The sequence below is a fragment of the Echinops telfairi genome, unplaced genomic scaffold (genome assembly GCF_000313985.2).
Source record: "Echinops telfairi isolate 266 unplaced genomic scaffold, ASM31398v2 ScPeMD7_7420;HRSCAF=8458, whole genome shotgun sequence".
NCBI classification, from domain to species: Eukaryota; Metazoa; Chordata; class Mammalia; order Afrosoricida; family Tenrecidae; genus Echinops; species Echinops telfairi.
Window position 1 is genome coordinate 16007361 of NW_022111320.1, and position 24829 is coordinate 16032189.

The 24829-nt window shown below is 42.5% G+C and overlaps 1 protein-coding gene across 7 annotated transcripts in view; it reads right to left on the reverse strand.

The window, feature by feature from the left end:
* MECOM (MDS1 and EVI1 complex locus) overlaps positions 1-17534 on the reverse strand; it is a 322601-nt gene extending 305067 nt beyond the window's left edge. For 4 of the 7 annotated variants that reach the window (XM_045297553.1, XM_045297554.1, XM_030887618.2 and 1 more), the window contains exon 1: positions 17207-17523. In XM_045297553.1, the coding sequence (XP_045153488.1) occupies positions 17207-17497 (291 nt within the window). In that variant the 5' untranslated portion in view covers positions 17498-17523. Of the gene's footprint in view, positions 1-17206 lie in introns of all 7 variants that reach the window. The other 3 variants (XM_045297558.1, XM_004704094.2, XM_030887619.2) reach the window with 2 other exon arrangements.
* Between the last annotated feature and the right edge of the window lie 7295 nt (positions 17535-24829).

Below are 24829 nucleotides of genomic sequence, written 5' to 3' on the forward strand. Positions count from 1 at the left end.
AAAATGTTTTGAGAATGATGTACAAATGCGCTTTACACAATTGATGTGTGTATGGATTGCGATAACAGTTGTATGAGCCCGTAATAAAATGTTTAAAAAAAAAAAAGAATTAACTTGGCAATCATCCAATCAAGATGTGTTAATAAACCATTATAGGTGATTAGAATGGAAAAGTTGGAAGCAAAGAAGAAGGATCTCTAGTTGGAAAATATATCAGAGATTGTGTGATAGAATTTTGAAAAGCTAACATCATACTTATTGCAAATATCATCTACGAGCAATATAAACTGCAACTGTACACAGGGTGCTTGATGGGCAGAACACACAGGAATCTAATAGACTATATCTGTGGAAATAAAAGGAGCCCTGGTGATGCTGTGAGCTAGGCACCAGGTTGTTAACTGCAAGATATGTCATTTCAAGCCCACCAGCCTCTCCACAGGGGGAAAACAAAATAGGCTGCCTGCTCCCATAAAGATTTAGTCTTGGAAATACTATAGAGTATTGCTATGAGTTGGAATTAACTTAATGGCAGTGGATTTGATCTAGTTGCAATGGAAAGGGATGGTGGAAAAACTCAGTATCATTGGCCAACAGCTGAACAGACTGAATTAGCTTACATGCAGGCTCAAGTTCAAGCTGAGGAACATTGAACACAGCCTTGAGAACCAAAGTAGAAGCTTGAGTAGATCCCACCTGAATGTAGAGACTATCTCAAGAACAGATTTGATGCTAAGAACAATAATAAATGGAGACCAGATGAGGTGAGAGACTAGATGTACATCAGAGACATAATATGTGTAGAAACCAAAAAGTCATTAAAATGACAGAAAAGATGAAATTAGGTATCCGGAGAAACTCTGCAACATTCTCTTGAATGCAGAGTAACTAAAGTGAACAGGAGAATTGATGAAGTGAAATAGCTGAATGGAATATTTCATAGGGCAACTCGGGAAGACCAAGTAAACCATAAAAATGCAATGTGTAAGGACCTGGAGTTAGAAAGCCCAAAGGGAAGAATATTCTCCGTTTATCTCAAGCTGAAAGAACTGAAGAGAGAATTCACACCTCAAGTTGCAATATTGAAGGTTTTGATAAGTGAATTGTGTATGATGTAAAACACATCAATAGAAAAGGAATAAACTGTGTCCCTGAACAAAGAAGGAACTGGTTGATGTTTATTCAGTTCAGGTGGTCGCATACGATCAAGAACCAGTGGTTTTGAGGGAGAAGTCCATGCTGCACAAAAGGCAATGGCAGAAAAAGAAGGCTCCACGAACTGATGGAATACCAAGGAGGGGATAATTTCTTCAGCAAGAAATTTAGAAGATAGCTACCTGGACAACCTACTGGAAGAGACAGACATCTGTGCCCACTATAAAGAAGGGTCAGCAGAATGTGGGAAGTATAAAAATATATCATTACTATAATATGCAGGTACAATTTTTCTGCAAATAGTAACTACACACAGTTGCAGTAATATGGCAGGCAGGGAGCTGCCCGTATTTCAAACAATAGTCAGAGGAGGTCACAGAATGGAAGATCATTGATGATATGGAGAGAAAAAAAAATTCAGAGGATTCCTGAAAGATGTTTACTGTATTTCATAGACAATGCAAAGGCATTCAATTGGGCAAATCATAAAACGTTGTGGATAACACTGCAAAAAATAGGAATTCCAGACTACTTGATTGTGCTCATGCAGAACCTGTACACAGACAAAGAGGTAGGCGGCAAAACAGTACTAAGGGATGGCATGTGGTTTGCAACCAGGGAACGTGTGTTAAAGTTGTATTCCTCCAACCTATCTATTGAACTTGCTGAGCAAACAATCCGAAAAGATGGACTCTAGATGAAGAAGAATGTGGCACTGGAGTGGAGGAAGACCCATGAGCAACCTCTAAAATGCTTGCTAAAAGCAAAGATTGCAAGCACCTACTTACGAGGATAAAAACCGGAGCCTTCAGTATGGATTATAACCCCAACATGAAGAAAACAAAACCCCACACAGCTAGACAGACCAATAAGCACGTCATGATAAATGGAGAAAAGCCTGATGTTATCAAGGATTTCATTTTACTTGGACCTACAATGAAACTCCCCTAGAAGCAGCCCTCCAACAAGCAAGTGGCGTGTACCAAAGCCCAACGCACCCAGTGCCACGGAGTTGATTCCAACTCAGTGCAGGGCTTCCCGAGAGTAAATCTTTACAGGAGCAGGTCACTTCATCTTTCTCCCATGAAGCAGCTGGTGGGTTTGAAATGCCAACCTTGTAATGACCCACCCTTACTTGACAGTGCCAGCAGAATGCCTTCAAAAAACACACCACCTAAACAAAACAAACCTCAGTGCCATCCAACTGAATCACAGTGACCCTACACACCAAGGTAGAACCCCGTGGCTTTCCCAGGCTGGAAATTTTTTTTAAATCATTTAAGTAGGGGCTCATACAACTCTTATCACAATCCATACATACATCAATTGTGTAAAGCACATTTGTACATTCATTGCCTTCATCATTCTCAAAACATTTGCTCTCCACTTAAGTCCCTGGCATCAGCTCCTCATTTTCCCCCTCCCTCTTCACCCCTCCCTCCCCCATGAACCCTTGATAATTTACAAATTGTCATTTTGTCATATCTTGTACTGTCCGACATCTCCCTTCACCCACTTTTCTGTTGTCTGTCCCCCAGGGAGGAGGTTAAATGTGGATCCTTGTAATCAGTTCCCCCTTTCCAACCCACCCTCCCTCTACACTCCCAGTATCGCCACTCACATCACTGGTCCTGAAGGGATCATCCGCCCTGGATGCCCTGTTTCCAGTTCCTACCTGTACCAGTGCAGGCTGGAAATCTTTATGGGAGCAGAACGTCTCATCTTTCTCCCTTGTAACAACTGATGGGTTAGAAGCCCCAACCTTGAGGTTAGCAGCCCAACTCAGAAACCACCGTGCACAAGGGTTCCTTCAAATAACCCGTGCCAAAATGAACAAACACAACTATAATGTATGTAGCATTGGGCAAGTCAACTACACGAGATCTCTTTAAAGTCCTACAAGGCAGTTGTCTCCTTGAGAATGAAGGTGTGCCTAACTAAAACCATGGTACTTTCCATCACCTCATGTGCACATTAACTCTGGAGAATGCATGAGGAAACCTGAAGAAGAATCGATGTATTTTAGTTATGGTGTTGGCAAAGAATATTAACAGTACCATGGACTGCCAGAACAAGCCAACCTGTCTTGGGCGAAGTGCTCCTTAGAGAAGCACTTGGCAAGGCTTCCTCTCGCACGCTTTGATCATGAGGTGCTACTTTTTGATCTGGAGAGGAACATCCAACCTGGCAAAGTAGAGGATCAGTGAAAAAGAGGAAAACTCCCAGGCAGATGGATTAACACTCCCCAAAGGAGTGGCCACACCCCTAAGGAGTGGCCGCAACAATGGGCTGAAACTCAGCAGAGTGAGGATGGGGCAGGACTGGGCAACTGCCCTACTGCAAATAGGGAAGCTAGGAGTCAGAGCAGCCTTGATGACACCTAACAGCCACAAAGTGCACAGCAACTAGATTTACCTTTGTTGGTGGAGGCAAATGATAGTAACCTTTTGGGGTATCTGCTCAATATCCATACAGATGGGGCTGTTCAAGGGCAAAGTCCCTTTGGGGTCTTAGAGAGCACATCACTGTGTGCCCCCACGTCTATCAACCCTCCAATTAGATTATTTGTAAATAACCCTGAAGTGAAAAATGGGGGAAGGCAGTGTGACACAGAAGCTTAATAATATAAAGTGTGAGTATCTATTTCATTAGACAGCATGACTTTAAAAGCAAAACCAAAAAACCTCACTGCCATCGAGTCAATTCTAACTCATCATTAACCTTATAGGACAGAGTAGAAATGCCCCTGTGGGTTTCTGAGACTCTATATGTCTTTACAGAAAGCCTCATCTTTCTCCCCAAAGAGTGGCTGCCTGGAGGATTTGAACTGCTGACTTTGCAATTAGCAATCCAACTGGTAACCCAGTACCCTGTCAGGCCTCCTTGACTGTCATGACAGTGGAGAGAAGCTCTCGGAAGAGCATGGAATGAGGTCTAGGGAGCAAAGGAGGAGGATGAGCTGAGCGAGGCAGCCTTCACCTGGCTGGCTTACACCAACAGTTACAACCTTCTCTCGCTGCCAGGTTTGCTCAGCGTAAATGCTACCAACCTTCTCTCGTGGAAGTTGGCAAGGTCTGTGATGATGCCTTGCCCTATACCAACCTGGATGTGTGACTTCCTGTAGAGATTGTGCCCCTAATGTTTAATCTCAGTCAAATGTGCAGTAACCTATCCCCACCCCCACCCCACCCCCACCCCCAACAGCAGCATCCTAGGACGGTTTATGGATTTTTGAAAACCAAGTCTAGGATTCCCTCTATCTCCGTATTTGGAATGGTACCAGTTCAAGTTAGGGCACAGGCAGGTAACCTGCTACTACCTGTAGACCGGGTTGACATAAAGCGATTCTTCCTGCTCCCGTAGTCCGATGACCTTATCCTAACTTCTCAGTTCAGCAGAGTCTTGCCCTTGGGTGAGGTTTCCAGGAAAACACAGATTCAGACCGGCAGTGTTGCGAGACCAACAAGAACAGCTTTTTTGTGAGGGCAGCTGGCCTCTGTGCCAGGGTGGAGAGATTATGCTGGCATCACACACCTGGTAAATTCCTACCACAAAAATCCAAACAATGAAAAGAAAAGAAAAAAAACCCCAAACAAATCATCCACACCTGTGGCTGCCAACCGAGAGATGTTTCAGTGCCATACCATGCACACCAGAGAACCTGGGAGGTCAGCTACAGTGTGGGAGCAAAATACCATTATCAGGTGCTTAGTTGAAGGCACAAAGGTGTGAACTTCCCATGGTGTGTGACAGGAGTTGACTGGCCAATAGCCATAGGAAATATATTTACGTATACGCATTACCCGCACATCACTCACATACACAGAGAGGGCTAAGTGTAGGTGTGGCAGAGAGGAAAGAGAAGATTTCAGATACGAGATATGTGTAAATAATACAAGAAGCCCTGGTGGCATAGTGATGAAATCATTCGGCTGCTCACTAAAAGACAGTGGTGCAATCCTACCAGCCTCTCTGGGGCAGAAAGATACGGGAATCTCCTTCTTGGAAGAGTGTTGTTGTGGTTGCTGCTGTTGGGTGCCATCCAGTCAGCTTCGAGTCAGGTGGAGCCTCTGGACAACAGAAGGACTAGGGCCCTGCTCACCCTTGTTGTTATGACTCAGTCCATGGTTGCAGCTACTCTGGCAAGCCATCATGTGGAAGACCTCCCTCTCCTGCGCTGACCCTCTACGTTACCTAGTGCGATGTCCTTATCCTAGAACTGGTCCCTCCTCATAAAACGGCTAACGGACACGAGACAAAGTCTCTCCATCCCCGCTTCTAGGGAGCTCTGGCTATACTTCTTCCAAGACAGATGTGCTCATTCTTCCGAGAGCCCATACCATAGTCAATATTCATTGCCAACACCATAATCCTGATGCAGTCAGCTTCCTCGTTTGTTGTGCAGCTTCCATATGAATATGAGGCGGTAGAAAACAACATGGCTTGGGTTAGGCATACGCTAGGCCACAAAGCGGGATCTTGGCTTTCTAACATGCTTAAGGGGTCTTTAGCAGCAGATTTGCCCAACACAATACATCTTTTTATTTATTTATTTTGACTGTTGCTTCCTTGGGCATTAATTAAGTATCCCACTGAAACAAAATCTTTGCCAACTTCAATCTTTTCTTCATTTAACATGATGCTACTTATTGGTCCAGTTGGGAAGTTTGGGGTTTATTTTTTACATTTAGGGGTGATCCATACTGAAGGCTGTAGTCTTTGATCATCATCAGCTGGTGTCGCAAGTCATTTTCATATCCAGGAAGGAAAGTTGTGATATCTGCCTACTGCAGGCTGCTTATGAGTCTTTCACCAATCCAGATGTCACAGTCTTCTTCTTATGGACCACTTTTTGGGTTGTCTGCTCAGCATACAGATTGAATAGATACAGTGGCCACAAGTATAGAACCCTGACACACATCTTCCTTGATTTTAAATCACATGGTTATCTCCTTCTTCTTCTTGAATAACTGTCTCCTGATCTGTGTAAAGATTCCACAGGAACACAATTAAACTTTAAAAAAAAGTCGCTGCCATTGCGTCTATTCCCACTCACAGTGACAGTAGAGGACAGAGGTGAACTGCCCCTGTGAGTTTCTGACACGCTAACTCTTTATGGGAATTTCTAGACAGCCTCATTGTTCTCCCAGGAAGCATCTAGTGTTTTTGAACTGCTGGCCTTGAAGTTAGCCTCATCTGTAACCCACTAAGCTACCTATCTTGATTTCACAAGATCCCAAACTAGTTGAACCATCTTATTAAACCCCAATAACAAATCCAGGGATCAATTAATTAAGCCTCAACCCTTCTCTTGGCATTTTATCAGTTTATTCAAAAGTAAAATGAAATATTCAAACCATATTTTTTTGAAACAAATAAATCAGTTGCTGAGACTATTCAAATTCACGGTGTTCCATGGGTATCACAGAGAACTCTGCTCCACAGGATGCTCAATGGCTAATCTTTAAGGAGTAGATCACCAGTCCTTTCTTCAAAGGTACCTCTAGATCAGTGGTTCTCAACCTGTGGGTCGTGACCCCTTTGGGGGTCAAATGACCCTTTCACAGGGGTTGTCTGATTCATAACAGTAGCAAAATGACAGTTATGAAGTAGAAACTTTTATGGCTGGGGGGGGTCACCACCACATGAGGAACTGTATTAAAGGGTCACAGCATTAGGAACATTGAGAACCACAGCTCTACGTAGTCTTGGCCCATCATCCTCTCAGTAAGCAGCCAAGAGTGATTCTATTGGCACCAGCCGGTAGTGGGAAACGATGTTTATCTTCTGTTAAACCTTAATAAACACTTTGTAATTTAAGGATTTGTGAGAATATAGATTTATTATTAGAATACATTTGTCTTTCTTAACTACCCATCAGAAATATCCTTTTGGATAATTGGTCGTCATTGTCCTTTTTTGAAATCTGAAGTTTCAAATAGTTAAGAAGATTCTCTCTTATTTAAAGGGCTTTAGCTAAATTGAATGTACGTATTGAAACTTACCACCACCCATCTGCCAGTTTGTCACACTCTGGTGGCTTGTGTATTGCTGTGATACTAGAAGCTGTGCCAAAGGTATTTCAAATGCTACCACGACCCCTTATAGTAGACAGGTTTCAAGGGAGTGTCCAAACTACGGCAAAGTGCCCAAAACAGGGTAAGAAGAAGGAAGAGGGGTCCACTTCTGAAAAAGCAGCCACTGAAAATATCATGCTTAACTCTGGGATATTGCCTGACACAGTGCTCGGAAGAGAACCCTGAGGCTGGAAGGTACTCAAATGATGACTGGGGAAGGAAGAGATTCTTCCTCAAAGTAGAGTGTATCTTAATGGTATGGATGAAATAAAGCTTCTGGGACCATCACTTGCTGATGTAGCATCACTGAAAAATGAGAAAAATAATCTGTGAACATCCATTAAATCATTGGAATGTGGGATGTACCAAATATGAATCCCAGAAATAGGAATTTGTGAAAAATGAAATGGAATTCATGAAGATCAACATCCTAGGCACTCACAGCCTGAACTGGATTAGTGTTGGCCGTTTTGAATGTGGTCATCGTGGGGTCTATGAGGTGGAGAACGGCCAATTGAAGAGGAATGCTGTCACGTTACTAAACAAAACCTATCATGACCTATCCTGAAGTACAACACTCTCAGCGATAGGCAAGTATTCTTATGCCTTCAAAGAAAGCTGGGTAATACAACAATTATCCAAACTTAATCCTCAACCACTGATGCCAAAGATGAGAAAATAGAAGATTTTTACCAACTTCTGATGTCTGAAATTGTTTAAACATGCCATCCACCTGAATTGGTCGTTATTAGTGATTGGAGCGTGGAAGTTGGGAACAAAGAAGCGTCAACAGTTGGAGAAGATAGCCTTGGTGATAGAAACAACTCTGGAGATCACATGATAGAACTTTGTATTAAGACCAACAACATATTTAATGCAAATCCCTTTTTACCCACAACGTATGTGGTAACTATATACCCGGACCTTCTTGGATGAAATGCATAGAAATCAACTCAACTATGTCAGTGTAAAGAGCCAATAGAGAAGCTCAATGTCTTAGTCAAATAAGCCCCACTGTAGAAAAGCCCATCAATTGCTCATATGCAAGTTTAAGTCAAAACTGAAGAAAATTAATACAAGTCCGTGAGAGCCAAATGATCAGCTGAGTGTGACCTACCTGAATGGAGAGACCATCTCAGGAACAGATGTGACACATTGGACACTAGTAACAAGAGTCCAGATGAGTTATTTGAAAGAAGGAGAGAAAGACAAGACCAACATGGATGTCAGAAGAGGTTTTAAAACTTGCTCATGAATATGCAATAGCTAAAATAAAGGGCAGAAATGATAAACGATCTGAACGTAGTGTGCAAACAATGGGAGTTAGACACATGAAAGGAAAAAGCATAGCATTGTGTAAAGCTGAAAGTGAGGAGAAAATTCAAGGCTCAAGTTAGAATATTGAAGGTTTCTATAGACAAAAGATTGAATGAACCAGGAAGCACCACAAGGAGATGGAAGGCATTCACAGCATCGTTGTAGCAAAGATAGAAATGCAACCCTTTCAGGAGGTAGCATGTGATCCAGAACCAACGGTATGGCAGGAAGACCAAGTTGCACTACAGGCACTGGTGACAAACAAGGCTCAAGGAATTGATGGGTACCAATGGAATGTTCTGACAAACAGATGGACATGCTCACTCATCGATGAAACCACAGCTATGCCCGTTACACAGAAAGGTCACCCAACTCCAAACTCACTACCATCAAGTGTATTTCAACTCATAGTGACCCTATAGGATAGGGTAGACTAGAACTGCCCCTGTGGGTTTCCAAGACTGGAAATCTTTACAGGAGTAGAAAGCCTCATCTTTCTCCAGAGGAGGAGCTAGTGGTTTCAAACTGTTGACTTTGTCATTAGAAGCCCATTGTGTAATCCACTGTGCCACCAGGGCTCCTTAGACTGTAGAAATTATCACACATAAAAAAAAATCACTATCAACACACAAGTAAAGCTTTGCTGAAGATGATCAAAACAGGTGCGCGGAACTTCCAGAACATCATCCCAAACATCATCAGAGATCTGTTAGAAATTCAGGAGAAAAACTTGAAACAAGGGATATCATTGCTGATATCAACTGGATCTCGAATAAAAGCAGAGAATACCAGAAAAATGCTTGTCTGTGTTTCCTTGACTATCCAAATGCATTTGACTGTATGGATCATAAGAGATAATGGATACCATTGCAAAGAAGGGGAATTCCAGAATACTTCATTGCGCTTATGGAGACCCTGTACACAGACCAACAGGCAAAAGAGAAGAAGGGGGTACTACTGTGCTTTAAACCTCAGGAGAGGTGTGTGCCAAAGTTGTGCCCTTTCAAAATACTTATTCAATCTCTAGGCTGAGCAAATAGTCAGAGAAGCTGGAACTAGATTAAGAAGAATGTAGCATCCGTACTGAAGGAGGGCTCAGTAACAACCTACAATATGCAGATCGCTTATGCTTGTTGACTGGAAGCCAAAGGGAAGTGAAGCACTTACTAAGTGAAAGCAAAGACCACAGCCTTCAGGATGCTTTACAACTCAGCATTAAGAACACCCAAATCCTCACAACTAGACCACTGAACGACCAACTAAATGGGGGAAAGGTTGACATATTGTCAAGGATTTCTTTCACTTGCCCCATAATCAACACTGAACGAAGTAGCAGCCTGCAAATCAAACAATGTACCGCACTGGGCAAGTATGCTGCAGAACACTCCTGAAGGGGATTAAAAAAGCACAGAAGTCACTTTGAAGACTAAAGGGCACTTAACCCAAGCCAGGGCACTTTACAGTCACCACATGTGCATAGGAAAATGGACAACGGATAAGGAGGACTGAAGAATTGATGCCTTTGAATGATGGCGCTGACAGAGAATACTGAATATACCATGGGTTGTCAGGAGAACCAACAAATCTGTTTTGGAAGAAGTACAGCCAGTATGCTCCTTAGAAGGGAGGATTGTAAGACTTTGTCGTCAGGAAAACCTAGTCCCTGGAGAAAGGCATTTTGCTTGGTAGAGAGGGTCAGCAAAAAATAAAAAACACAAACACCAGGAAAGCCCTCAGTAAGATAGATTGATGGACACCGGGGCTGCAACCAGTTGACCAAACAATGGCTAGATCTTGAGGATGGTCAAGACTGAGCAATGTTGTGTTCTGTCGTACACAGGGTCCTTGAGTTGGTAATGACTTGACTGGCCAATAACAACTGTAAGAACATTATCATTTACCAAGCGGACTTGTTGTCGTGACTCAACTAAACCATTTTCTCTGAAATTAAAACCAAACCAGGTAAAACTTATTTTTGACTCAAGCATAACTGAATGGAAATCATCCAACCCGGCGCCATAGAGTTGATTGCTGCTCAGAGCCGTATAGGGCTGCTATGCAGGGTCTCTAAGGCCCTATACCTTTCAAGGAAGAGAAAGGCCCATCTTCCTCCCTCCTGGAATGGCAGGTTCCAACTGCAGAGCTTGCACTTGGCAGCCCATCTATAACCCTCGATGCCACCAGTGCTCCTGCTAGATGGGGAGAGAAAACCAAAGCAAATCCACTGCATTGAGCCCACTGTGACTCACAGCGACCCGGTAAGGCAGAGTAGAACTGGATCTGTGGGTGTCTGAGAATGTCAATGTGGGGGCGAGCAGAAAGACTCGTCTTTAGCCCTCTCGATTGAAACATGGGACACATATTCAGAGATTTCGGGTTCATCCCCCCAATCTCTCAAATTATGCCATGGTTCGTGATAACCAAACATTTACTGTTGAATTGTCAACCTTCTGTCTCTGACCGGATCTTAGAGCTCTTGAAGGGGTAATAAATACTGTTGGTTTTGCTTTTCATGGTTATTTAGATTTCAGATGACATGCCTCAAGAAGTAAAACTCCACTGCCAAACCCAAAATCAAATTTATAAACGTGGGCCTATTTCTTTCAAAATAAGACAGGGAGGGGCCCATTCATTGTTATACCACATGTCGGCATTACATGGCTAGGTAATGGGTGGCCAAAGAAGTGCATCAAAATTATTTTAAAAATTTCTGACTCCAGTAAAATCTCTTTGCACTGTTCCACGTTTCCTGGCCATCTATGTAACAGAACACAACTGGAGTTTCCTGTCCACTCCTGTCACTGTATTTCTGTCTGAATAGGTGTGTGTTTGAGGGGAAAGAAGAGCTAAGTGCATGTCTTGTATTTTACTTGATCAAATGAATTTGGAGCCAATTCTGAGTGAAGTGGATAGAAAAAGTACAATCATCAAGTGACTTACATCTCCTCGTTGAAATTGATGATTACTGATGTTAATAGAGTATGGATGTACTACAGGATATTTTATGGAAATAAAGCTTCATATGATTTTTCCAACAGCCTCCCTCTGACTATTAAAAATATGCCACCTCAATTGCTCTTTGGCTTAAAAAGAAATGTATGAATCTCTTGTGAACCCTTGTTTTACTTCTTAATTAGGAAGCAGTCAGTACTTCCTTTACAAATAAACCCAGAGCCCACTAATTAGACCATATCAGATATACTTGAACTTCTAGGAACTAGAAGTGAAGAAAAAGCAATAACAAAAATCCTAACTACAATATAATGAATGGTAGAGCTGTATTTTCCCCCAAGATGTTTTTGGTTTTGTTCTACTTATTCAGCTCTTCTCGCAGGTGGAAAACTCTTCGGGAGTCTCATATGCTTAGGGATTTAGCTACTAATTGGAAGGCTGGTGGTTCTAATCCAACCAGAGGGACTCATGGAAGTCCACACTTACGGGGTGCAATACCACACTGAAATGCGTGGAGTCACCATGAGTTGGAATACACTCTCTTGCAACTGGCTTGGCTTTTCTTGTTTTACCAAGTGGCAGGTTCTGTTCTGTGTTCAGCTCAACCTACCATGTTACCTTTTACTCTCAAAATAACTGTGATGGCAAAGGCACAAATATTACCCCATTGGACATATAAATAAACTCAGGGGCAGAGAGTCAAGTAGCTGCTGCCAAATCACTCTGCTAGCATGTGGAACCTCCAAGAATTTGAGTCTGGAAATTCACAGTTCGCATCCCAGTTCAGCTCTGCCCTCCTCTACCACAAAGTCGTCACCATACCGAAGAGTGGCTGAGTCTTCAGAAGGAAACTCAGAGAAAACACTTACGTTGAAAAAATAGAATGTTTCATGCTTCCCTCAGTCAGTAATCCCAAAGTTCAAAATCCAAGAGGAAAAGAGGTCCTCCGCTAATGACTTGCAGGACCCAAGTCCGCCTTTTTGGTTAAAGTCAAGTCATGGATACTGTGCGGTAGCTATCACTGCCAAATTCTAATAATATTTTTCAAGTCTATCTTTATTAAATCAACCATAGTTTGAGAGAAATTCATACAAATTACATATTTATATATTACCAATGACTTATTTTACTCAACCATATATATTTGGTCTGTTAACCATACTTTCAAAAATATCCAATTTCTTTAGACTGTAAATTTAAATGATTTTTCAGAGGTGCCTTATTTGGGAAATATACTCAACTTTTCATAAATTACTTAAATGGAGTTTAGAAAGGTGACCCCAATTATAATGCTATCTGTTATCTTTCAGAACCAACTCAATGACAGTGGACTTTTGCAAACGTTCCTTTGAGAGACTACTATATTTCTTTAGTTCCTTTAAATTTTATTGCAACTCATGATATATAGTGGTTATTATTAGTCCCATTGGTCAAATAAAAATGCAGGGACCAATTGATTTTACGTAGTTTCCCTAGAATGACATAGTTAGTGGCAGCAATAAGACAGGTCCATCTGTCTAAAGTCCAGATCCTCGGGTTGTTGGCTTTGTTCCTGCTCCAGGGGGTTGTTAAGCTCGAGCGGTACCGCTGGGCACGTGTGGGCCTGCTAACCACAAGGTCCACAGTTTGAGACCACTAGCCACTCCTCAGGAGGAAGATGAAGCTTTCTACTCCTGTAAAGATTTACAGTCTTGTACGTTCCCTTGGGCAGGCCTACCTTCTCCTGCAGGGCCTCTATGAGTGGGGATCGACTCAATGGCCGTGAGTTTACTTTAGAGTTTTTTGAGTTAAGCCACCGTGCTGAGCATCTTCTTTCGGAGTGACACGATCCTTCATTAATTCATTCACTTATTTATTCATCCATTCATTTACTCACTCTTTCATTGAGAAATTATTTATAGAAAGTCTTCTTCTTTCGGATAATGTGCCGGGCACTGGATAGTACCACAGGCATCAATAAATGTGTGAAACATAATTAGGATACTGCACCAGGGAGATACAACTATGCAAGCTCCAAGGAGGGTGTTGTTCTATTTGGGAAATTAGACAAAGATTTCCAATTAAACAGTGTTTTCAAAGAAACTGGATGTTGTACAATGTTTAAGGTATTTGTTTCTTTGTTTGTTTTCTAGTAAATGAGTTTACTGGCTACTCTGCTGGGTCGAAGAGAAGGCAGGACTAAATTGTGACTACAAAGATCAGGAATGGTATCATTCTGAGAATTGTATGTGCAAAGAAATGTGGACTTGGTAGAAGATGGGACTATAAATTGGGCATCACTGGTATGGGAGAGTGAGATGATGTTCAGAGATGTACAGTGAGATGATGTTCATATTTTTTTGGCTTGGGCTATTGAGTAGATGGCAATACAGTTTGTTAAAGAGGAAATGCTTAAGAAGGGGCACTTTATAAGGAGAAAAGAATAGGGGTAGTCCTGTAGACCACAATAATTTGTTCAGTTGCTATATAGGAGGAGTTTTATAGGGAAACGTTGAGCACAAAGGCTGATACATAGTAGGCGGCCAGGAATTATTTACTCAGTCTGGATTTCCTCTGCTCAATGTTTCTCTTTCTTGGTTTGAGAATCTTTTTTTTCTTCTTCATTCATAATTTTAAAAGATAAATACTTATCAAGGAGAGGTTGTGGTTGTGTTCAGTCAGCTCTGATTTATTACCAAATCAGCTCACATATATAACAGAATGAGACACCGCTCAGTCCTGCTCACAATCATTGCCCCATTTGAACCCACTGTTGAAGCCATGGCGTCAGTCCATCTTGTTGAGGGCGATCCTCTTTTTCTATGACCATCTATTTTACCAAGTGCCATGTTCTTTCCCAGAAGCTGATCTCTCGTGATATCATGTACCCAGTACTTGAGAAAGTCTTGTCACCCATGATTTTAAGGAGCGCTCTGGGGGTACCTTTCCGATACAGGGTTGTTTCTTCTTCTGGCAGTCCATGGTATTCTCAATATTCTTCACCAGCACCATCATTCAAACGCATCAACTTTCTCTAGTCTTCTATTCATTGTCCAGCTTTCACATGCACATGACGTGATGGAAAATACCGTACTGGGGCGAGTGAGGAGCCCTTCAGTCTGCAAGGTGACTCCTTCGGTTATCAACACTTGGAAGAGCTCCTTTGTAACCAATGCCTTCAATGCGATTCATGGTTTGATTTCCTGACTGCTGCTCCCAGAGGCACCGATTGTGGATCCAAGTAGAATGAAACCCTTGCCCAATTCAATATTTTCTTTGTTTATTCGGATGTTGCTTATTAATCCAGTTGGGTTTTTTCTCTTTCTCTCCACATGGAAGTCATACTAATTAATCATAACTATCTGTCTAGCCAACAGAAAAGGGAAATTAGCTGACGTTGAAGACAAATAGGACACGAGGATGATTGAAAACTAGCCCGAAGAAGAGGGCTGAGACATTCTGTGAAACGTGGCTTCGTTGAGCTTGAGTGGGTTTATTAATAACTGGGCTAAGATTTTTGTTTTAAAGGGAAGGAAAAGTGCTCTTTTGAAGATAGCAGTTCACCCAAATCACTGCATAGCCCTTGCTCTAGCTTTGCTCATAACATACCCTGACTCCCCTTTCAAAAGCAGGGTCACCTTAAACCGGTGAAGGAAGCTACTGAGTGACCATCAACTGACCTCTGGAGAAGAGAGGAACCAGGGCTGCCTTTTATCATCGAAAGACTGGTGAACTACTTATAGTCCCAGCAATGGCTGTATCTTGAGGTAATGAAATTACTCCATTCTGATATAATGAAAAGGATTGTTTTACATTTCTCAAAGTAAAAATTTTCTCTAACCCTACAATTTTCCCAGTTTCCTCCGGTTCATTTACAACCCACAGGTATATGGTTTAAAAGGCACAGTGCTGCACTTGACCAGCACTGCCATTACAAAATGACTTCATTATCAGGTCTGCGTGTGTAGTACTACACTTGTTGCTTAACTCCAGAGATTTTTGTAATAAAAGTTTAATGAGTAACTCATTATGATACTGTTTATACCCATTATGTAAAGGTGAACAATAGTGACGTAAAGTGTGCACGCATTTGGTTTAAGCGTATTCAGCTCACATATCAGTTAGTGAAACAGTCATTTTAAAAGAAAACGCTTTATCAATACGCATGTCTAAGGCAATGTAGTGGAACCACAACCTTATTGAAGCTGCTACTAACGTCAAAACTAAAGACAGTGTTCTCACTAAATGGGACAAATCCAGACCTTTTGTCTCTTCAGGATTCAAAGGAGAATTGTTTTTATTACAGCATTTTTAACAGCTTTCACAAGGGGACATGTGTAAAGAAAGGGGACAAAAAGTTGAAATTAAGTCCTGAAGGCACAGCATATGTATTTCGATATAAAAAGCCAATCAGATATTCCATTAATAATCATAAATATTAAGGGAACATACCCAAATAAATCTAGCTTATCCGATTTCTGTCTGACTGACACACTATGAAATAAAAGGTCAGTCACATCTCAAAAAAACCCCACTTTCTGACACTTGTAGAAATTGCCTACCAGTATCATTCATGTATAGTCCAGATTTTTCAGAAATTATGATCTTATGATTTAGCCACATAAGTTTTGAAGTTACAAATGTAAATGAAAAATATGTAGATATATTTCCCATTGGAAATCTGGACTGAAATGATGAACTCGGAAGAATAACATGATGACCTGTTCCCGTGTAAATAAAAGTGATTTAAATTTAATACTCAGACTGCAACGTCTTATTTTTCGATAACGCCAGAGGAGTTCTGTGAAAAGCATACCGAAAATCAGTGACGGGTTTTCAACAGAGTTTTTTTTACTGTCTTTTTATGCACAAATATCTCATTCAATGAATTTAAATATGAAGTATTGTCTCAAACTTCTGTACGGTGCCACATTCTAGGAACTGGTAGAATCAAAGAGAGTTATCATCCCAAGAGAGGTCCATTCTATTAGATTAGCACAGAGCAAAATAAACACGCTAGATTAAAAAGAAAAGAAATTTAACCACAGTCACATAAAGAAAACAAATTGTTTCTTTTGGTTTTCAATTCCTTTCCCCCCCAAGAAGAGAAAATACAATGCATGCCTTATCATGTTTGTTGATGGTACATGTCATATATAAATAAGATAGCAAAATAAATGCATAAATAAATAAAATAAGCTAGCCATGCCCAATGTGTCCCAGGCACCAACCATCAAACTCACGGGCACCGAGTCCATTCTGGCTCACAGCAGCCCTACAGAACACAGTGGGCCTGCCCGGGTGGGTTCCTGAGGCTCTGACTCCTTAGAGATGTATAAAGTCAAGTTTTTCTCCCTCGGAGCGACCGCTGGGTTCGAATTGCCGACCTTGTAGTCAGCAGCCCAACACGTAGCCACTGTACCACCACGGCGCCTACATGCTTCCAAAAGGTGCCTATAAAAACAGGATTTCCTTCCATTTGCATTTTTCAAGCTGAGACTCTTCTCCAACCATTTACCAGGTCCGTCCCCTCTAGTATGTTATACCTTCAAGCAATGCTTCGTTTCTATTTTTAAAACAGTGACATTTCAAGAGTTATTCATTCCAAAGATAATAGAAAGCCCAGCTCAACAAAGATCATTTGCTTACTCTATGGCTGTTTACGTGATCTCTCCATTATACAGTCCAATCAACACACAACGTATTGTCTCAAAATATGTTCTTACCTCCCATCCATAACTGGGGTCTTTCAGGTTCGATCTCTGCTCTCCCACGTAAGGCCCAAACTTTTCACCTGCTTCAATCCTCCTTTTGGTCCATATTCCTAGTCCCGCTCCAGGCATATTTGACTCTCGGAGCTCGAACTCAGCCGGAATGGGGATATCATCGGGGATGTAGATGGGGGCTTTGTAAGGGGAGCCCTCCTTTGGAGTAAATGCTTCACTGGACGTGGCTGGAGAGCATGGCTCTTGGATACCGAGGGCAGGAGCACCGGCTACTCCATCAGCATCTGGCATTTCTTCCAAAGGAACTCCAGGGTAGCTGCTGAAAACACACTCATTGCCTGTGAATAAAAGAGACCCTTATGATGTGTTTTGCTTTTGTCAGCCAGGATCGAGTCAGCCCAATGCATAAGCAGGGGAGACTCTTCTTCAATTGACAGCCTACCCATCACCCGCTGTGGATAAGGACTGTGTGGTAATCCACAGAGTCTTTGATCAGCTGACTTAGGGAGGACAATGCCAAGTCTTGCTTCCTAGAACACCGTACACTGGAAGCTCCCCTGCTGCCCCTTTAGTGTGACAGCAACAGGAACACCTCCAGTGACAGCAGAGTGGGGGCTGTCCACAAGGTGCAGTGACAGGAAAGTCTCCCAGATGAAAGGTCAGAGTCTACCCCTGAACCATCACTGCCTCTTCCTACTGCTAGAAAGAGACAAAGTACACAGCTTGATGGTTACCCTATAATGCAAATGGTCTTTGAAGGCTAACTAGGGGAGACTACTCTCTGTGTCCCCGTAAGAATGGGTAGAATTGTTCCCATCGTCCCCGGTTTCCAAGACTATAATTCATTACAGGCGAAGACAGCCTCGTTCGTCTCTGGAGAGGCTGGTGGTTTTGCAACTGCTGACCTTGTGGTAGCAGCACCCTCATGACCTACTACACCACCAGGGCTCCTCACTGTGAACACTCGCAGGCTGGGGACAGGGTCCACCACTTGTCTGTCTTTGTCACACTGTGGTGGCTTGTGTGTTGCTGTGGTGCTGGAAGTCATGTCACTGGTGTTTCAAAAGCCAGCAGAGTCCCCCAAAGGGAACAGGTTTCAGTGGAGCTTCCAGACTCCAAAGAAGAAATCGGCTCCCACTTCAGAAGAATGAGCCCCTGAAAGCCTTATGAAGAGCATCAAAACACTGTCGGATAATGAAGGCCGAAGGGACACAAGCAGAACACGGTCAGGGACAGTGCCAGAACATTTTGTCTCAAGAAGAGTTCAAGCCGCGATTTGTGATATTGAAAGATTCCTTGGGCAAAATATTGAGTGATGCAGGAAGTATCAAAAGAAGATGGAAAGAATACAGTCACTGTACCAAAAATTGACACTACACCATTTCAGGGGGTAGCATATGAGCAAGAACCACTGGTCCTGAAAGAAGAAGTTCAAGCTGCACTAACAGTATTGACCAAAAACAAGGCTCCAGGAGTTAATGGAATACCAATGGAAAAGTTTCAACAAGCTGAGGAAGCACTGGAAGCACTCATTCATCTATGCCAACAAATTTGGAAGATAAATGCTTGGCCGACTGATTACAAAAGATCCATATTTATAACTATTACAGAAAGGTAACCTAACAGAATGCTCAATTTATAGAACAATATCATAAATATCACTTGCAAGTGAAATTTTGCTGAAGACCATCCAACAATGGTTGCAACAGTACATTGACAGAGCTTCAACCAGATTCAGAAAAAGATGTGCAACAAAGGCTATCAGCACTGATGTCAGATGGATCTTGGCTCAAACCAGGAATACCCGAAAGAGGTTTACTTGTGTTTCATTGACTCTTCAACTGTGTGGACCATAATAAACTGTGTGGATCATAATAAACTATGGATAGCCTTGAGAAGAATGAGATTCCAGAACACTTAATTGTGCTCACGTGGAACCTGTACATGGATCAAGAAGCAGTTGTGTGAATAAAAAAAGGAATACTGCATGGTTTAAAATCAGGAAAGGTGTGCGATAGGGATGTATGCTCTCACTATACTTATTTAATATTTATGCTGAGAGAGGCTGGATTATGTAAAAAAGAAAGCAGCGTCAGGATTGGAGAAAGGATTGTTAACAGCCTGCAGTACGCAGATGACGCAAACTTGCTTGCTTAAAGTGAGGAGGACCTGAAGCACTTGCTAATGAAGTTTGAAGATTTCCGCCTTCGGGATGGATAACAACTCAATGCAAAGAAGACAAAATTCCCACAATCGAGCTAATGGGTAGCATCATGATAGATGGAGAAACCATTAAAGTTTGCAAAAATGTAGACTTGCTTGGATCCACAATCAATGCTCATGGAAACAGCAGTCAAGAGAGCAAATGAAGCATTGCGCTGGGCAAATCTGCTGCACAAGACTTCTTTAAAGTGTTGAAAAGCAAGGAGGTTACTATGTGGACTAAAGTGGGCCTGACCCAAGCCATGGTATTTTCAATCGCCTTATATGCATGTGAAAGTTGGGTTTTGGATAAGACAGACTGAAGAAGACTTGAAACATTTGAATTGCGGTGCTGGAGAAGAATAGTGAAAGTGCCGTGGACTGCCAAAAGAACAAACGGACCTGTCTGGGAAGATCCACCTTCAGAATAGTTCTTCGAGGCAAGGATTGCGAGATGTCATTTCACGTACTTTGAATCTGCTGTCAGGAGAGACCAGCCGGAAAAAGGGCATCATGCGTCGTAAAGTAGAGGCGCAGTGAAAAGAAGGAATGCCCTCCACCTGAGAGAATGATAGCAGTGGTTGCAACAAAGGGCTCAGGTTCAGAGTCCTTGTGAGGATGGCGCAGGACTGAGGGGTGTTCTGTTCTGTTGTACACAATGTCGCCAGAGGAAGAGCCAGCTCAGTGACACCTAACCACCAGCACAACAGGGGCGGGGGACACGAGGGCAGGAGAGATGACCATCTCTGTGGAAACCATAACACAAATGAGCTCATCCTCAGCAGCCCAAACCCTCATGACTCAGCCACATGGAGTCAGTGCTGACTCACAGCCAGCACCCCTGTGGGTTTCCTTGACTGCACTGTTTACGGGAGTTGAAACCCAGTCTTTCTCTGGAGAAATTGCTGGTGGTTTCAAACTCTTGACCATGTGGAATGTAGCCCAACTGGTAACCACTACCCCCACCCCCGCCCCGCCCAGGGCTTCTCCCCAGCTCAATTCATGATCCAGCTGGAACACCATCAACACTTTAATCTTTGGTTGTATCTTAATTAATTTGCTCATGGAATAAGGTAGAGACAGAGTTTAAACATGTGTGAACCTAAAAGGTCCCAAATCATCTCAAGTTGAGAAGGATAGAATTACACAACTTATTGGGCAGTTGGATCACAGAACAGGATCCTGGGATAAAGTCATAAAAGGATCCCACTCATAGGAGAGTCATCCAAGAATCCAAAGATTGCTGTGTGCAGCAAGACTTACAGTTGTGTGGTAGGATTGTTCCTGGAAATATTAACCTACGCTTCCTCTTTCCCTGTTTCCTTTCCAATGTTGATCACATAACCCAACCTTTGGTATTTCCTTGCCCCAGCAACTTAGGCAGCGTAGAAAGTTAAAGTTGCTGGAAGTGAGTGATTTCTCTGGAAACGGACTAAACCTAACATCATTGATAATAGTAGGTGGGTGATCCAACAGGTAGGGAAGCGGCCAGGCAATTTCCTTCAGCGTGAGAAACTATGGGCCTCAGCAGGCTTCTGCACGAAGCAAAGCCCTAGAGAGGTGGAAAGACCTTTGAGGGACTGGGAGGCTGGATACTCAGTCCTGGGGCTCTAAGGACACTCAGTCCAGGGGCTGTAAGGACACTCAATCCAGGGGCTCTAAGGACACGCAGTCCAGGGGCTGTAAGGAGTCCCAGCATGGTACAGCCAACACAACTGAAGCCAATAAGGGTGCCTTTTCAAACCTTTTTCATTCTTGTGGCACTTGATAGGGCTTGGGGTGGGGGCACAGAGTGGGATCCCCACGGTGGCGGAGTTGGAGTTTTCCACCAGCTCAAAGGGATTGCAGCGAGCTTGAGTAGGATTCCTAGGGTGTCTCCTGTGCAGTAGACTGGCTGTCGTCATCGTGAGCTGTCATTGAGTCGGCCCCACACGCAGGGCCCCATGACCTAAAGGTGGAAACTGTCGGGACCACAGGGCTTCACTGGCTGGTTTTGGTTTTGTTGATTCTGTTTTTTCATAATGGGATGGCCAGAGCTAATTTTATAGTCCATCTGAGTCTGGAAGCTCTGGTAAAACCTGTTCAGCATCATGGTTCAGTATCACAGAAGCCTCCCATGACTTCACAGAAGGGTGTGGTTACTGTACTTGAGGCGTATTGGCCAGGAGTCAAAGGCAGGTTTCTCCCCTGGAAAGTGAGAATTCTACCCCTGAAGCACCAATGTCCACTCACTAGGATTAACCCAAACCAAACCAAACGCCCTGATGCCGAGTCGAGTCTGACGCACAGAAACCCTGTACGGGGCTGCCAGCATTGCAGTTCTGTACAAAACCAGAGAGCCACTCCTTTCCACTGGGATCAATAAACTGAGAGCTATACTTGATTGATAGACCTTCAAGAGGAGAACTAAATACAATGGGAGACAAATTTCATCACCAACTAGGGAAACGCTTGCAGACAATCAAAGCTGTTCAAAAGTAAGATGAGTTCTCTATAGTAACCCTCTCGGGGTGACAGTGCATCTAACTTCAACAACAAGGAGTCAAGGATGACAGAAATGTTAGCTTCAGATCGATGATTCTATTATCTTTCAAGTCCTGCCAGTCCTATCGCTCTATGAGTGACTGAGATGTCCTGAAATAAGTTACTGGATCAGAGATTAGAACACCTCCATTCCTTCCCTGGTTCATTACAGAATTGAATTGACAAGAGCACTCATTAACAGTGGACCATGAAGCACTGACTCTATGTCTTCTAAAATTGTGACATGCAAATGGCTATTTTGTGAAGAAGTATCTTTCTGATAAGACACTTGGTTCTTGATTCTAGTAATGAATTAAAGCCATAGTACTCAACCCTGGATCAAACTCCATAGCCCAATCTCGAAATATCCATGAAATATCACCACTTGCATGCACTCAGCATATAAATTCATTATCACTTCAAGTTCAGGACATTCAAACCCTTATATATGCTCATCTGCCTTCAAACAAACTCTCCTGCCCATTTACCTTCTCCCCGTAAAAATAAAAAAACTCTGCCTTTCCCCAAATTGTATATTATCAACACTTTAATATGGATATACTCTGTCCTTCGCTGTTCAATATATACCTTCACTACATGTTGTTTATTCTCCTTGAAGGATTTTTATCCTCACCCTCCTCTTTAATCCCAACTGTCCTTTCATTCCTGAAATTTCTGTGGAACTTCCAACCCCTAGCCTCTTCCAGTTAACCCTCAACCCTGAGCCTACACAATGATGCTGGATGGATCTTCCTGGAATAGCTTTCTCCCTCTCATTCTCATCACTCTTGCACTATAATAAGCTAGCTCCCGTCTTCGGAGTTTAGTGATCATTGCCTCTGGGATTCCTCCTGCCTAGACACCTTGCACATGCTAGCTCCTCTGCACATCCAACCCAGGCATTCTCCCAGGTCAAATCCCAACTTGTCCCTGAGATCCACAGTGGTCATCCCATTTGATGCAAGTGTCCCTCTCCCTAGCACGCTTACATCCTCCTCCACCGCCCCTCAATTTGGTGGTTAATCACTGCCACATTGCTGCCTCAGATTTGAAGTGTATGGCTCTTTTATTCCAAACGAATTTGTAGACACTTGAAAGGGAAAATATTGGAATTCACAATTCTTGGGGATTCTTCAGGTGGTCAGCACATAAATGTTAAAAAAAAAAAATTTGCTAAATAGACAAAAATCCTACTATATACTTTTATTAACTTAGTAAATCAAATCAGTATTCCTATATTACATAGAGAAAATGCTATCGATCCCCTGGAAGATCTTTAGACCAATGACATGGAGCACAAGACATGATGGACCGTCCTCTCCATTCCGCCTCAAAGAGAAATCATTTCTGTAATGCCCTAAAGAAATATGCTTCAGGGTCCAAATGTCCTTGGCCATGTCCATCCAATTTTATCCATCAGGGCAATTATGCACTTCTGCCTAAGAGTCAAAAGTTCACTGAGGCTCTAGGTACAGCTAAAACCATATGAATACCCCCTCTTGAATTGTAGCTTCCAACTACTACAAACACAAAGTTACTCTACAGATTCTTAAAGGGATTTATCACCCAGGGCGAAGATGATATTTTTCCCCTAGAAGTGCTGTAAGTTAGAGGACACTGGATCACCTATAGACTTGCCCATCGCAGCTGTCGAAAACAAAACAGGCACCCCAACGAAGACTGCTCTCCTCTAGTAATTATCTGCCGGAGGCCAGTAAGATGTTCCCTGTTTCCTCAAGGGGTTAAATTGGTCATCCTGTCACTTCCATCAGAGTGCTCCCAAATCTTAAAAACACAAAATACACAAGGAGAGACCCCTCCCACAGGGAAAGCTGACCCTGGGAACTCTGTGACTCAGAAACTCTCCCAACGTAGAAGTTCAATGAGTACATCTAGATTTCAATCCCTTGGGAGATATAAAATGTGTCTCCAGGTTGCTGCATGGAAGACTTTTCATTTTAAGCCTGAGCGCAATTCTCCTGACCAAAAAACTCCTAATGAATCCTAAAGAACAATGTATATCACCAGCCCAGTAAATCCAGGCAAAAATACTCCTGGTCCCAGTCTTCCACATTCAGACTTGTAATGCATATGCAAACCCAGCCCGTTTGTTTTCAAAGCCACTGTTAATCTAGTGTCATCTGAATTAAATATAAAAATAGCTGTGCTGACAAAAAAAATGGAAATATAAAACTGCTGAGTTTTACATATCAAAACATGTGGCAATATTTCAATGTAAACTAGCTCTATGAAATTTTCAACAGCAAATGCAGTTTATCACACTGCACTGAATAATTTGCATAAACCAAAGTAAACTAATGCCTCCATGTTTATTACTCAAGAGCTATCCCCCAAACTGCTAGAACGGTTCATCTAAATGACAGAGTACCTCAATTATCATATCTCTATTCAATCTCTGTTATGGGGGGTGGGTGGATTGGTAGATCCTTTCCCTCAGCTGAAAACTACAGTTAATTAAAGGTGACTCAGAAACCACACTGAGAGATTGGATACATTTACAATAGGTAAGTACCAGGTAAGAAGTGCTTGATACATCAGTGTTCCCTTGAAGATAAATAATCCTCATAGCTTCTTGGAGTGGAGCTGCCCACTAACATATATAATTTACTTTGTGCATCCTTCAGACGTATGGCTAACTCAGGGAGGACAGAAGGCAGTCTTATTGTTGGATTTAAGGCAAATGACTTGGGTGATGCTGTTGGAAAAGGAGAGAATGATAAGCATTCCAGTATCCCTCAGAGACTAGGCCAAAGCCTGCCGCTTGATTATATCGCATTTATTTCTATGACTTTTGGAATAACTAAGAAAGATTTCCACCTGACCGGTGATCCATGTGAAAAGTAACAGTAGAATCTATAAAGAAGAAATTGAAACAGG